This window comes from Rosa chinensis, chromosome 3 (assembly GCF_002994745.2).
Source record: "Rosa chinensis cultivar Old Blush chromosome 3, RchiOBHm-V2, whole genome shotgun sequence".
NCBI classification, from domain to species: Eukaryota; Viridiplantae; Streptophyta; class Magnoliopsida; order Rosales; family Rosaceae; genus Rosa; species Rosa chinensis.
Window position 1 is genome coordinate 21,655,424 of NC_037090.1, and position 15,029 is coordinate 21,670,452.

The window sequence follows — 15,029 nt, forward strand, 5'->3', positions numbered from 1 at the left end:
TTTTGTTACTCGATCAGGTACTTGATTAGTTACCTGACCAGTTACTTGGTCAGTGACCTGACCAGTTACATGGTCAGTGACCTGACCAGTTACATGGTCAGTTACCTGATCATTGTTTTCTGCCAACATCAATGAAGAATGCTATGTGCATCATAATCACTTATGCCAACAGAAAACCACAAAACTCATGAGCTTTTAACTTTATATTCTACCCAGATTCATCCTTGTAAGAAAATTAAGCTCTCGTATCTGTCAATTTTAATAATGTGTAAACAAATTCTGGGAGATTTTTGTTCTTCATGCAATTTTACACAATCACATATACAATACCATATCATCAATCAATTCATCATGCATATTCAAGCACAATCAAAATTGTTTCTATTCCAAGAAACTACAGAACAATCAAAAAATTGTAAATTTCATCCGGTCATCATCTACTCTAACCTAACGCACGCCGGGAATGCAACTAGTGTTCTTGAGCACAATCAAAAACTCAATTATCATGCTATGAATCGAAATCAATTTCATAGAAAAACCTGTTTTTGCTTTTTCTCTAATTTGCTGCTAAAAATCACAGCGGAAGCGTGAATTTGATAATTAACTAGATGCAGCAATCGACTTAAGTAACTTACCTTGATCAGGTACATGACCAATTACTTGGTCAGTTACCTAGTCAGTTACTTGACCCGTAAAGCAAAAACCCTTTTCTTTTTTTTTGTGTTTGTTTTGCGAAACCCTAAAGCGATTTTGATGCCAAGCAAAAACTTCATTCATATTTGTGAGCCTATGCTCTGATACTAATTGTTAGAACCATATACATGCTCACAACATATACACACACAATCATAAAAGGGATCAAGGCTTACCTTCAGCAATCACTGGCATGGATTCCATCTTATGCAGCTGCAAACACGAACACTGAATATGGCCTTCTGTTACTTACCAACTAGCTTCTCAATGGATAGAACTTATGCAATAGTCGTGGTAGTAATCAGAGACCAATTCATCTGTATATATATGAGACTTAAACCTCAAGAAGCTTCCCATTAAAGCATTCCTTGTCAGTTTAGGTTTCATTGTTAGATTCCTAATGTAACACTTCATTGTAGTCTTTCTTGCAGACCAAGAACTGGATTACTTACCTTAATGAATTGATACACTTTTTCATTAAGTTACAAGTATTGATTTACAGTTCGTATCCATGTTAAACTAGGTTTGACATTTAGCTAATCATCAATTACTTTATGATGATATGTGTTAAGTCCATATTTGATATAACACAAACATACTTGGCCACACCATGGAGGAGCAAACTAGAAGAGTCTCGAAAGAGAGCAGCAATCCCACCTCCAAGTGATTCCAAGTACCAGGAAGCATCTACATTTATCTTGATGATACCAGGGGGAAGTGGCTCCCAAAGCTGTAAGGACATTGATGAAGTGGTCATATTGACAGTGCGTCTCAACTTGGTTAACTTTAGAGAATTCGTAGGCTGCTGAAGTCGCCGGCAAACCGCAGCAAAAGGGTCGGGTGGTTTGAGATGAAAAATACAATCACAACGATGCTTCCATAGCTGCCAAAGTAGGTACGCCACCTCGATAAATTTCAGGGAATTAAAAGGTTCAGAGTGCCAGTCTGTGATGAGTTGATAAATCCAAGCTGCTAATGTAGATGTGTGAGCAATAGGAACCCTATAGCTTAAGGGATGTATGAACCATGCTTTCGTGGCTGTAGAGCAGGTGAAGACAATATGTTTAATAGTCTCCGGTTGTGAGTCACATAAAGGGAAAATGGGGAAGTCGTAAGATGACGCCGATGACGATTAGCATTTGTAGCTAATGCATTTGAAACGACTCTCCATATGAAGTGTTTCACCTTAGGAGTCGCACAGAGACCCCAGATCCATTTCCAAACAGTATAATCTACTTGGAAAGAGGTGTGAGGATGTACTGATTGAAGAGGGTTACCAGTGAGATGACGAAGGTGATATCCGGACTTAACAGAGTAGCATCCATTAGTCGTGTGAGGCCATACTTGTCGATCAACATACACATGGTGGGAGAATGGAATGGCCATAATAGCAGTGGCTTCAGTTGCAATGATAGAGAGTTGTGTATCAATCGGAGATCCCACTGCGGGTTGATAGGATATATAATGGAGGAAACTCGAACATGTGGGTCCATAGTGGGGGATGAGAGCCTATGATCTGGTAAAGTAGAAATCCATTTGTCACACCAAATGGAGACATCATGACCCCCACTGATTTGCCATAGCAGACCTTGTTTCAATAAGTGACGACCAACTAAAAGGCTAGACCAAATCCAAGAAGGGCTTGTACCGCTTGGGGCATTTAAAAAAGAAGAATGAGGGAAATACATCAAATACCTTTGTTTAAGAGCTCGGACCCAAAAAGATTGGGGGTTTTGTAGAATTAGCCATCCTTGCTTCGCTAAAAGCGCATCGTTGAAACTTTCCAAACTCCAAAATCCCATCCCGCCTTGAGATTTAGGGAGGTCCAAAGTCTCCCAACTCTTCCAATGAATGGACTTGTGATCAAAATTGTCCCACCAAAAGTTCACAAGGGCAAAGTCGATTTGACGACAGATAATCTTTGGAAATTTGAAACAGGCCATAGGGTAGGCAGAAATGGCTGCGGCTACTGCTTTGGGAATGGCAAGAAGAAATGTTACGATGGTGGGTTTTGGATAGTGTGTAACATGTAAAGATAATGATGAGCCTACAGACGTACCATCCCGTTTACATATTTAGTTAGTTGCTTTCTTAGTTGTGTTCAACTGTTATTAGATTTAAACGGTAAATAATAATGAGTCAATTAAATTAATTTCAATTGCTTTATTAATCTCGACTGTTATATTTAACTCCAATGACAGTTGAGCACAATTGAATAGATGAACATGTGCACTTTGTGCTTATATCCCCCATGATTACTCATTTTGATAAATTTTTCTCACAGGTACGCTTTTTCTTCAGCTTTATTTTTAAACTTAGAGTTGGGTTTTACCATTTTCCCTATCATTCGGTTTGTTTGATTATCATTGGAGTATTGTGTTCACGCATTTCGTTGATTATGCAAGGTAGACATAATTATTTTTATTTGGGGGAATGAATAAATTCCTTGATTGAAGATCATAACATGACAGGACCCCCCCCCCCCGGATTTTACCTTGAAATCCGAAGTGGCTCTGCGGGGCCCACTGTAGGAGAAATTCTACCGAAAATTTAGCATAATTTAAAAATGGACTACCCAAACCTGTAAAATAAACTCAACAATCATATTACACAAATCTAACCTCCAACTCTTGGAGCCTACCTACTCCCATAATAACAACCAACTCCAACAAAAATACATATGGGTCACTGCCTTAAATCTCGATCATCAAATTTCAAGACGAAATAAGTAATATTGATTAAAATAATATATTTTAAACAAGAAATAAATAATAAGAAATAAATATCTGGCACTTCACCTGTAGCTCTCACCAGTGGTTACTAGCTGAGTTACCTCACTCGCAACACTCACCAGATGGACACTAGGATCATGTTACTAGTTGTACTCATCAGACGACCACTAGGATCAGGTCACCAGTAGCACTCATCAAATGGTCACTGGGATCATGTCACCAGTAACACTCACCAAACGGCTACTAAGATCAGTACGCCAGTAGTACTCACTAGGAGGCCACTAAATAGAAGATGCCAAAAGGATGGATTACACTATACAACTACTCACTTTAGCTGGAATATCTATAGTTTACTGATGACTGACATCTCGTGCCATCTGGGGGGTACCGCCGACTAGATGACGCATCAGAGGGTACTACCGACCGGAATACTCTTCTTACTCTATATGAAATATCTGAATAACACATACGAAATGGGGTACTAGTCATTCATGCCATCTATGGGGTACTGCCGACCAGATAACGCATCGGAGGGTATTGCAGACTATAGTATTATGAGGCGATGGCTAGAGGGTATTATCGACTAACCATATCATGTCTTCTGGAGAATATTGTCTACTAGATGACACATTGGAGGATATTGCCAACTAATTGTTTCCTGCCATCTCGATGGTACTGCTGACTAGATGACGCATCGAAGGGTACTGTCGACCGTATATATTCTGGAGGGTACCGACGACCAGAATATTACCTAGAGGGTACTACCGACCAGGTAAGGCGTTCATGCACTTGATAATATAATTAACCTCCTTAATAACATGAGCCAATAAGCCTGAATTATCAACTTCCCATAACCAATCTCTTACGTCTCAAGGGGAGGAATACAATCATAATCACATCACTTTTAACATCTCTCTATCTTACTAAAAATTCAAATTCCATTTATTCATCAAAAAATCGTAACTCGAAGTAAATATTCAAATCCGACACTCTTGTCTGAAATAAAATAACATTCCATCAATTCATATATCATAATATTCAACAAAATTCAACTCCTATCGAAAATAAACCATAAACTTAAGACAAAACTTCGAAGACACTTTAATTAATTCTTCGTAAGTTCCTGAAAATCCGATCTCATATCTGAATTGGCTTGAAGTTCAACATTTAGATAATTTAATAATTTAAACAACCTACATAAAAATCACAACGATCTAATGGTCGGATCGTGACGAATCGAAATCCAAAATTCTAGGAATTTTGGAATTCTGATTGCTTGCTAAACGTTCACCAATTTCAACAAACATTATATCGACATGTTTGTAATATCAAATTCTACCTAAGAAGCAAAACCATGAGGGCAAAAGTGGTGGCACAAGCCTCCACTAGTGGCAACGCGTGGGGTCCACACACCGTTAATCCAACTTTGATTCTAGATGTGTGGCCTATATCACAGTGATCACCACAACACGCACAACAACTTTTCAACTATAGCTCAGATCAGTTTCAAGCGAGGAGACCAGAAATTACCTCAATAGTTTCGGGAATCCGAAAATTCCCGAAATTAAAATCCTTCGACTCACCAGCCTCCGACCGAATCAAGCTTCATGGATGGTACTAGTGAGTTCAGCAAGGTGAGATCTTCAAGACCCAGTCGGTCTCACAACCGGAAGTTTCCCGAAATCCATATTCAACTAAGGTCAAATAAACGGGTCTGCCGTACCCAAAAACGGTTCGATTCTCCTCTAGCAACGTGAATCGAGGTAAACGAAAGACAGAGGTCGAGGCACTATGGAGCGACTACGGGTAGACCCGGCTCGATTTTGGGCCCATCCCGAGTTTGACCCCTGTTCTGTCGGTTAGGCCTAAATCTGGGCCCAAAACTGTTTGTAAATAGAATGTGCTTAAATATTCAGGTGGGCCGAAAATTCAGTTCGGCCTAGTTCGGGTTCGGTCTTAGTTGGGTTTTTTTTTTTTAATTTACGACCCAATTTTTCCAGATATATAAATATATCAAAAACAACACCTTGAACAGAAACAAGCAAAAATCCATGGCCCAATTCGCTCAAATTACCTGGAAAGAAGTCAAACAACCATAAACAATCTGGAAATGCAGAAAGCCAGAAACCTAGTTCATTACATCATTAAAGAGCTTCAAAAATCCGAAACAGTTAATCACTTAGTCCATTACAACCCGAAATTCAACAAACTTGGTTCATTACAAACCGAAATTGAACAATAAAAGAGTTTCAAACTTTAAAGAAAGTTCTTGATCTCCAAAACTGAAAAAAAGTTCAAGAAAGCATAGAAATGCAGATCTACAAGTCTGCAGCCAAGACCAAAACAGCATGCCCCTCGCAGCCTTAACCCAACAATCACTCTTCATCATCAACTATTGTTATGACAGATCCTACCAATAAAATAAAAACAACATATTCAGTTATTCACATCAGTTTAACATTTAAAGAACCAACATATTCACAACACAACAAATATTCAAACAACAAACTGATTTTATAACAAACTGATTTTACGCCAAAGAAAATAAGGAAATTTTCCTGATTCAAGCTTTTCAAGCTCACCGTACAGCTCCAACTCCGTCTTAGTAGGCTCTTTGTACTCATTAAAATGGTTCCACCCCTTAACCAATCGTTGAGACAAACCAGCCCTTCAACCATACTAGGAGTTAATGAAGCTCGAAATGGGTCTACAACCCTTTTCCCTAGGCTGAAAGCCAACTCTGAAGCCACTGTTGAAGCTGGAATAACAAAGATATCCTTTGCAATCTTGGATAGAATCGGGTATCTAACAACATTCTTCTTCCACCAATGTAAAAGTTGGAAATCTTTGCTCGCAGGGTCTTCTGCAGCTTCAAGCAAATACTTGTCGACTTCATTCCTTATCTCCACCACATCTTTCTCTTGCCTAAGCTTCATAAACTTACTCAATGATGCAGCATGTGAGTCCTCTCCTTGTTCAGCTGCTGGATGATCAACACGAGGCTGTGTTATATCATCCGAGGATTATGCAGCCACAGGATCAGATTGGTGATACTCCCTATATAGCTGCAAGAGGTTCCTCTTCACTTCATCTACCATAAATCGCACCATGCTGCTGTCCAGATGCAGTTTTGGAAAAAATTATTCAAGATTCAATAATTTGTACCTTGGATCCAAGACAACAGCAATCAGCAATGCCATGTTAATGTCCTCTAACTTCAACCAATACTTGTCAAATTTTTTCTTCATAGAGGACCCTATGCTAACCATCAAAGGATCATCACTAGCTGCACATACATCTAATTCATCGATTATGATACAAATCCACAAAACAGGTTGGTTTGAAGTTACTACCTTAGTCCCACTAAAATGCATGGTTGCATCGTAAAAGATTTTTAGGAACTTCACTAACCTCACGGCTTTATCCCAATCCTTATTCTTAGGCGGCCCAACCCTCTTGCTTCCCCCAACTCTCTCCATAAAATAGTTCTCATACTGTTGATCCTCATCTTCAAGCCTAGAGAATGCCTGCTTATACTTAACAGCAATGTCAAGCATGAAATAGGTGGAGTTCCACCTTGTGCAGACATCTAAAGGCATTACACCCCCCTTATGTTCAACCTTCTCTCTAGAAGCACACTTCCTAAACTTTTCAAGTCTAGCAGGTGAACTTCTAATGAACTTAGCGGCATTCCTAATTGCATCGATGAAGGACTCAAGCTCCTCCATCCCATCCCTCACAATCAAATTCAAGACATGGCAGCAGCACCTAACATGCAGAAAACTCCCACCTAGCACTAAACACTTCCAATTTCCAATCTTCTCCTTCATGTAATCAAGTGCAACTTGATTACTCGAAGCATTATCAACTACAATGCTAAAAACCGTCTCGATACCCCAATTAATCAAGCAAGACTCTACCAATTTCCTCATAGTCTTTCCCTTGTGGTTTGGAATAACACAGAAATTTATAATTCTTTTATGCAAAGTCCATGTGTCATCTATGAAATGGGCAGTGAGTACTAGATAGTTGATATTCTGGACCAAAGTCCAGGTATCAGTGGTTAGTGAAACCCTCAGATTATTCCTAGCTAGAAACTCTCTTATATTTTCCTTCTCAAACTGGTAGAGATCCCAAATATCTCTACAGATTGTCCTACGACTAGGAACAGTAAACTTTGGCTGAGCAATTTTCATAAAATCCTGAAACCCTTGCCCATCTAGATGACTAAAAGGTAATTCATCCCTCACAATCATCCTAGCACATGCTCTTCTATAATTCATAGGATCGTAATCTAAAGATACTAAATTACCACCTTTTTCAGCAGATTCGAAACCAGACACTTCTTGCACTGGTACCACATGTGAGTCCTCATGGATGTCGTCCCATTGGCTTTGGAATCGCATGCATAGGTTTGGGGGCAGTACTTGCACTTTGCTCTCAATTTCGCCATCTTTGAGCCATCCAGATTCTTCATCTTCACAAAGTGATCCCAAGCTGCTGACTAGTTCTTCCTCTTCACAATATCTTCAGCTTCACTGCTTGGAGCTTCAGTTGAGGCACTAGTAGGAGTAGATAGTGAGGAGGAGGCATGAGAAGAAGCCCGACTTGAGTGGTATGAGAAGACTCAGTCGGACTGGGTGTCGGATCAGGGGTCTGCGACATAGACTGAAAAATGAACATCAAATCAGTTTTCTTGCAACATAAACTTCCATCAACAAATTTCTAGTAACACATAAACAGGTTCATAAACACGTAAACTAGTTCATAAACACAAACACATAAACACGTAAAATCAAAACCCATGTTTCATAAACCAGAAACCCTAAAATTGAAACCCTAATTTCAAAACCCGAAACCCTAAAATCAAAAGCCATGCTTCATTTCAAGAAACCCTAATATTGAAACCTTAATTTCATTTCCAGAAACCCTAAAATCAAAACCCACAATCGATTTCCAGAAGACATTTTCAAACCCCACAATCTGGACCAAGTGAAATTGAAATCAAAACCCATTTTCTTCTAATTCTATCTCTACAAAAGTGTATCTCAACACCTTAATTTCATCTGAACAAGAAGAAGAGTAAGCAAAAGAGAAAGATGAGCAAGGAAGGGTTCACCGGTTCATACCGAGTCCATCTACAGCCGAGAGATGAGGCAGATCGGTGAGAGATGAGGCAAATTAGCGACAAATGAAGAGATTTAGTTGAGAGATGAGGAGATTTGATCGAGTTGGGTGAGAGAGAGAGTGGGTCGAGAGAGAAAACGGCGAGGTCGAGAGAGAGTGAATGAGTCTAACAAGATCGCATAGAGTTAGGGTTTTTTTTTGTGATCAGGTAAGGTCAAGCCCACATAAAATCTATTATAAACCAATTAGAAAGTGACACCTATTTAAATTTAATTAAAATTAATATATTATTTATAATTCGACAGGTTCGGTTTATTCCTGTCGGTTCAAAGAAAGACACCGGTTCCGACCCGGTTTGACCCTATCCGGTGCAGTCTAGTACATTTTCCTTCACTGTTTCTTCCGGTTCGGTAACCGCAACCTATTATCCGGGCCGATTTTTACCTCACAGTTCGGTTTCTGCGCCCTAGGAGCAACAGTCGTTTCCGACCAATGCGGTGGTCTGGGATGTCCGAACAGTGGAGATCGCCTCGAGTCAGGTCGATTTGATGTCAGGTCTAAAAGATTATTCGGGTCAAGGTTTCTCAATCTGTATACCGTCTGAAGAAAAAAATAGGGGTACCATCTGCTAGGCCCGGTCGCAGATGGTACCCCTATATATATATATATATATATATATATATATATATATATATATAGGCCCGATCGCAGGCGGACATCCGCACTTTCGCTAAAGCGCGGACGTCGATGCAGCAGGCGGTTTCAAGCCGCGACGGCGGCCCGGGGCTGGCCCGAGGGAGGCCGGAGGCTTCCCAGACCTCTTCTGGGCAGCGATCGAGGTCGGAGGAGGTCGGGGTTGCCGGTTTCTGGGCAGCCACCTCACCTGCAATTGCAGGTTCTGTGTAGCGCTGCAGCACGGTCGCCGGCGACTCCACCAGACCGCAGACTCCCAGCGTCCATTCTGCAAGCCGCGCCGCGCCATCGACAGTCAATCGAGGCCAGAGGAGCGACGTCCGCACTTTTTCTGGGTTGCGGACGTCCGCTCTCGAACGGCTCCGTGTGTGTGTGTGTATATATATATATAACGTGAAAGTTTTGCCCTCTTCAAAGTGGAGTTCAGCTAAAAAAGGTAGCTGAAGAAATCAAGCAAAGCAACTTGCTTAAGATGACAGATGGACGAAGAATATTAAGTCACCCTAGACCTTAAAGTCCTAAACCCTAATATTCGTCATAATATGAGGGCTCTTCTACTAAGGAATTCCTTTTTATGGTTATTTTAAGGGATTTCCTGTGAGACCCACTTTTTAATCACATATCAACATCTCGACTGTTCAATTCTTAGGACTCCATGAGTCTATCACTTCTATAAATTTTCAGCCAAATTGATGATCGTTTGAGTATCAAACTAGATTAAATCAATGGACGAACCAAATATGTTCAACCTGAACCGTTCATGCTTAAATTTGTAAATCACAGTTATGAACACATTAACGATTATCAATTTGGCTGCAAATTTTCAAAATTGATATACTCATATAGACCTAAAAACTAAATAGTAGAGATGCCAATAATGTGATCGAAAAATTAGTTAAATAATTGATCTTTTAAAATAGCCAAAAAAAAAAAAGTTCGGTGCCTTTATAATTTCTACTTAGACTGATTCATGTATTACTGAGAACACGTTTACTTACTTGGAATGTGAATGAAAATTGCGGGAATTGTTTCGGAGTGAAAGTATTCTTGCGTTTACTAACACATAAAGGAATCTAACGAAGTGGTGTTAGCTCAGTGGTTAGAGCACCCACTACCTAAGATTAAGGTCCTGAGTTCGAATCACCATGGAAACAGGAGTGAAATCCTTTGATCATCTTTAAAAATAGAAAACAGAAAAAATCTAACATATAGAATAATCAAAATGGCTATAGGCCCCATACACCTTGTGTGGAATCCATTCCTAAATATTCAGAAATACAATTACAAAAGAGGAGATTGGAATCAAGACCGATTACTTTCTTCTCTTATTTTAGTCGTTTCCCATTCTTTTTTTTTTTATTATTCTAAGTAAACGTGTCATGAGTAGATGCAAGCATGGACGGTGGATCCATGTTGAGTAATAGAAAATTAACAGAACAATATCTTCATTCCTAACACAAGAGTTTCTACCTAATTTATTTATTTTTACAACATCCCTGGCACACAAAAGGAGAGAAAGAGGAACAACTCGCTACCCCTTTACACATCTTTAATCCTGCTGCACAAAGCCCAACAGATATTCGACCTTCTATTCTAGTTTGATGGAACTTTATTCTATCAAAGAAACTACAAGACTACTTTGCATGAGAAAAGGGTACCAATTGAGCTCAGTAAGTCCACTCTTGAGGTAAAACAACATCAGGACGAAGCTGGTGATGCTCTTCGCCCATACCAACGCATTTATTCATAGAGTTCCTTTGTTGAATGCCTCTAATCTCTTGCCTACTTCTCAACCCTGTCATCAAACCATTAACCCAAAAGGAAACTGTAAGTGGAAAATTAAGTCGAGATCAGAATAAGAGATAAATCATGCGACTGATATCATTAATGATATGAATACTTTCATCATCAATTAAATACGCATGCCCACGTGATAATTGTTAACCGTTGATCGATGTCAATTACAAGATGAATTCATCTCAAATTCTCAAAGCACCGAAGATTCCCAAGTAATTGCCAAGAAAAACAACCACTTCCAAGTAATAGACATAATAGCTTGTAATGGAGCAAATCCATTTCAAAGCAACTATAACAACAACGGAGCACTATTCGAGGAGCTTTTAATGGATTTTTCATTGTTACTCATAGCAAGGAGAGAAAACAAACATTCAACATGCAACTCTCATCCAACACAATAATGATGAATTCAAATACATTGACAAGCAATCCCACCAGTCCATATACCAAAACAGAACCTACCATCAATGAAGTCCAGCCAAAACTATAAAATAATGGGTTTCATTTCTGCAAAGAATTTAATAAAGGGGGTACTTGTAAGCTTCTAGTTCTAGCAGCAGATGAATACCACACTCAACAACCTTTTCTGAACTAGGATAGCAAATGATGAAGTTTCAACTTTATCAAAAATTTGAAACAGCCATCAAGTTTGGTACTTTTTTGCATAAAACTGGGGGTAAAACAAGCACAAAAGTAATGTACAATTATTCCTAAATACTCGAGCAAAAACTGAAAAATATACCTTAAACAGAGTACTGTACATAATAAGATCCTCACATGGCTTGACAAATATACTCACATAATGACAAACACCCAAATAAATAGCAGTACCAAAAACCACAGGAAAAAAAAAGGTTGCCAAACAAAACAAACAAAAACCAAAACTAGCACAATGCTATGAAATCACTCACCAGGTTTCTTTTTGACCTCAGGACTCCTGGTGGTTTTGGTGGAATCCAAAACCCGGGGGTGAAAAACACCGGTGCCTCCGGAAACCCTCTCAAAACCACCACCCATTGGGCCAATCCCATTTCCCTGAAATTGGAAAAGGCGGTTTTGGTTTCGGATTTGGGCTTGGTTATGATGCCTCCTCAAAGCCCGAGCTCTAGGTTCCAGAAAGCTACCATCACCAATCTGTAACAAATTGACATCCCATGAACATATTTCTACCAACTCCTTCATTTTACTCATAAAGCTGAAAAAAGCAAAAAGCTCTGAAAAGACAAGACCAAGAAACATTTAAACTCAAAAAAAAGGTTCAATTTCCGGTTCACTGTTGTACCTGAAGCTGAACCGGGTTCGGGAACGGGTAGTGGTGACAGAGCTCAGTCCTGGAGAAGCCAGTGAGATAACACTGGGACTGATAATCAAGCTGACCGGTCGGAACCGGCGGTCTGAACCGCTGCAAAGACGAAAGCGAAGCATGTTTAGTTAGTTGGTCATGCAAAAGGCCTAAAAGAGAAAGCTAGCAGAAGCGCGTGCGCGCGCGTGTGAGAGAGAGAATTCACCTGAAGGCGTAGGCTGCGACGCTGTTTGAGTAAAGTGAGAGCGGCGAGGTGACGAGAGAGGTCGTCCATGGAGGAAAACGGACTCTGGTGGGGGCTAAATTCAGACGGGACGACGACGTCGTTGAAGAAAGTATCAGAGGGAAGCCACAGTCGAGCGTCGTCAACATTCGGAGGAAACTCGGTCATGGCTGAAATCCCAGGGACCCAAAACGCAGAAGAGCAAAGGGTCTGTTTAATGTGAGGGGAATTTCAAGGGGTCTGAGAAGCGGGATGGTTTATAGTTTTTTGAGTTTCGTTACAACTGTGTTCCTCCCTCCCCCACCTCTATAAAGAAGAGAGAGGAGGTCACTAAGGGGCTGTTTGGATTCCCAATCAAAACGGATTTTGTTTTTTTTTTTTTATGGAAAATTTAATTGAGGAGTCAATGGTAAAGGGGGTGCGAGTTTCCAAGCATTTGTTGCGAAATTCATTTGATATTGTGGGACCAAACAGAGCCTTGGGTTTTGGTTGGGCCTTCCGCTCCATGACCCGTGACCACTCCGCACGCGCCACTCCGAATTGCTCGGCTCGTCGTGCCTCCACTACTCGGCCGTATATAGGCCCGTCGCTGCTCTATTTATTTGTACTCTCTAGAGTAGGAAATTGGAAGCTACTCGCGCGTATGGGCTTGACATGTGGAATGTGGGACACGTGGAGGCTTGATGGAGGGGAGGTGGAGGAGAGGTTTAGGCGGGAGAGTGTGAGAGGGGAAGCAATAGAAAAAGAAAGGTGTACGTTTGCAGGAGTTGCAGGCACCAAATCGACGCAAGGGATTGGTATCTGTATCTGCTAGACTAAGACTGCTACGACCTGATGAGACTGATAAGTGGGTAGAGAGGGAAGAGGTATGGTGATGTTGGCCTCAGCTTATTAAACCTGCACCTCTTTTTTTGAATTCATTTCCTTTCCTTTTTTGCTCTTATTTTTTGACACCAAGCATAGATTCCAAAGTGAACTACTTCCGGGATTGGAATTCGGAGAATCTCGCCGGTGTATGGTAGGTGATTCAGAGTTCACGAGTTAAACGATAGATGTCGGTTTTAAAGAGTTCACGTGTATAACGAACGGTGTCTATTCAGAATTCACGCATTAAACTATCAATGTCAGTTTAGAATTCACCAATTAAACGGTCGATATTTGTTTAAAGTTCACATGTAAAACCATTTGCGTCCGTTTGGTTACTTAGCGGTTTTTGTGCGTCCAAAATATTTTCACGATATGCTTGAAACAGATTTCTTAATTAAAGCTCAACACAATGCCCAAGTCATCTCACCTTATGATACAAATGTTAGACACAACCAAAATGTAGAGCTTTCAATTAGGGCCTTGGAGAATGAAGTAAAATTTGTAAAGCACACCCAGAAACACATGCTCAAAGGGAAAAGGATATCAAACAAAGCCATCACGCTAGAGCCTAGCTTTAACATTTAGTTAATTATGGATGCAAAGGAAATTATTTTTTTTCCTATTCAGGTAGCAACAGTGTTTCAATTCCAGCTTGGAAAAACACATTGCGAGCAAAGCTTTCAAGCAATCTCAAAGACTAATTCAAATCTACATATATAAAAGGCCAGCTAACTTCAAACGGCCCTACAACCTTTCCACTACTGGGCTGGTTCAGTTTCCCCATTACGTGCCCATTCTTCTTTTGCAAGCTTCAGACGAAAGGACTCTGGTAGGAACCAAGTCTCCAAAAATCACACTTCCGCCACCTCAACGACGCCAGTAGTCTAGTACCCTTCTCCACAAGGGTACCGAAATTCCTTTGCTCGAAATTAAGTCTAGCCGTCTAGTAAGGTACACAATCCTTTAGGGTATACCAAACCACATCCTATCCACATCACTATCACCCAACCGCCGTTTCGTCCCTTTCATAAAATTAAAATTCAAGAACCCCAAAGGTCCGATCTTTTTCAATTCGGATCCTTTCAACGGGTGGTGGGTCGGGAGATTGGACCCGCGGGAGACCTGAACCGGAAAGTCACAACAGGATCGTAAGCGCACCAATGGAACCCAACCTCCGTCCCCATCTCATCAGCTCTGGAACAGTCCTCACACACCACCACGCCGCCACCTCCACCGTCACCGCCGCCGCCGCCCTGGCCCAGCCCAAACCCAGAAGCCCTCGCAAGGCCCATGTTCATCAAATATCTCTCCTTTTCAATCTGCAACTCCCTGACCCGGTTCTCCCACTCGACCCGACCCGCGAACGGCATGCCCATCCCGGAAAGCGCTGCTGCTTCCCCGCCGTGGTGGTTGATCCCCGCGCCGCGCCTCAGAAACACAGCATTCTCCAGAGGGTTCTCCTTGATTTTATTGGGGGAGTAATACGACGACGGCGTATTGTAGTACTGGGACTCGTCGAGGTGGTGGTGCTGATTATTCCTCCGGCGACGCTCGCGCTTGGTCCGCTTCAAGACGACGAGAAAGAAGCAGTTGG

General features: G+C 41.0%; 1 protein-coding gene across 1 annotated transcript; it reads right to left on the bottom strand.

Annotated features, from left to right (window-relative positions):
* Positions 1–10,693: 10,693 nt before the first annotated feature.
* LOC112193854 lies at positions 10,694–12,936 on the bottom strand. The gene is made up of 4 exons (XM_024334096.2): positions 12,551–12,936; positions 12,325–12,444; positions 11,954–12,176; positions 10,694–11,040 (listed from the first exon to the last, which is right to left on the bottom strand). Exons 1-4 carry the CDS (start codon positions 12,734–12,736, stop codon positions 10,913–10,915), a joined length of 657 nt encoding a protein of 218 aa, XP_024189864.1. The 5' UTR covers positions 12,737–12,936; the 3' UTR covers positions 10,694–10,912.
* Positions 12,937–15,029: the final 2,093 nt, after the last annotated feature.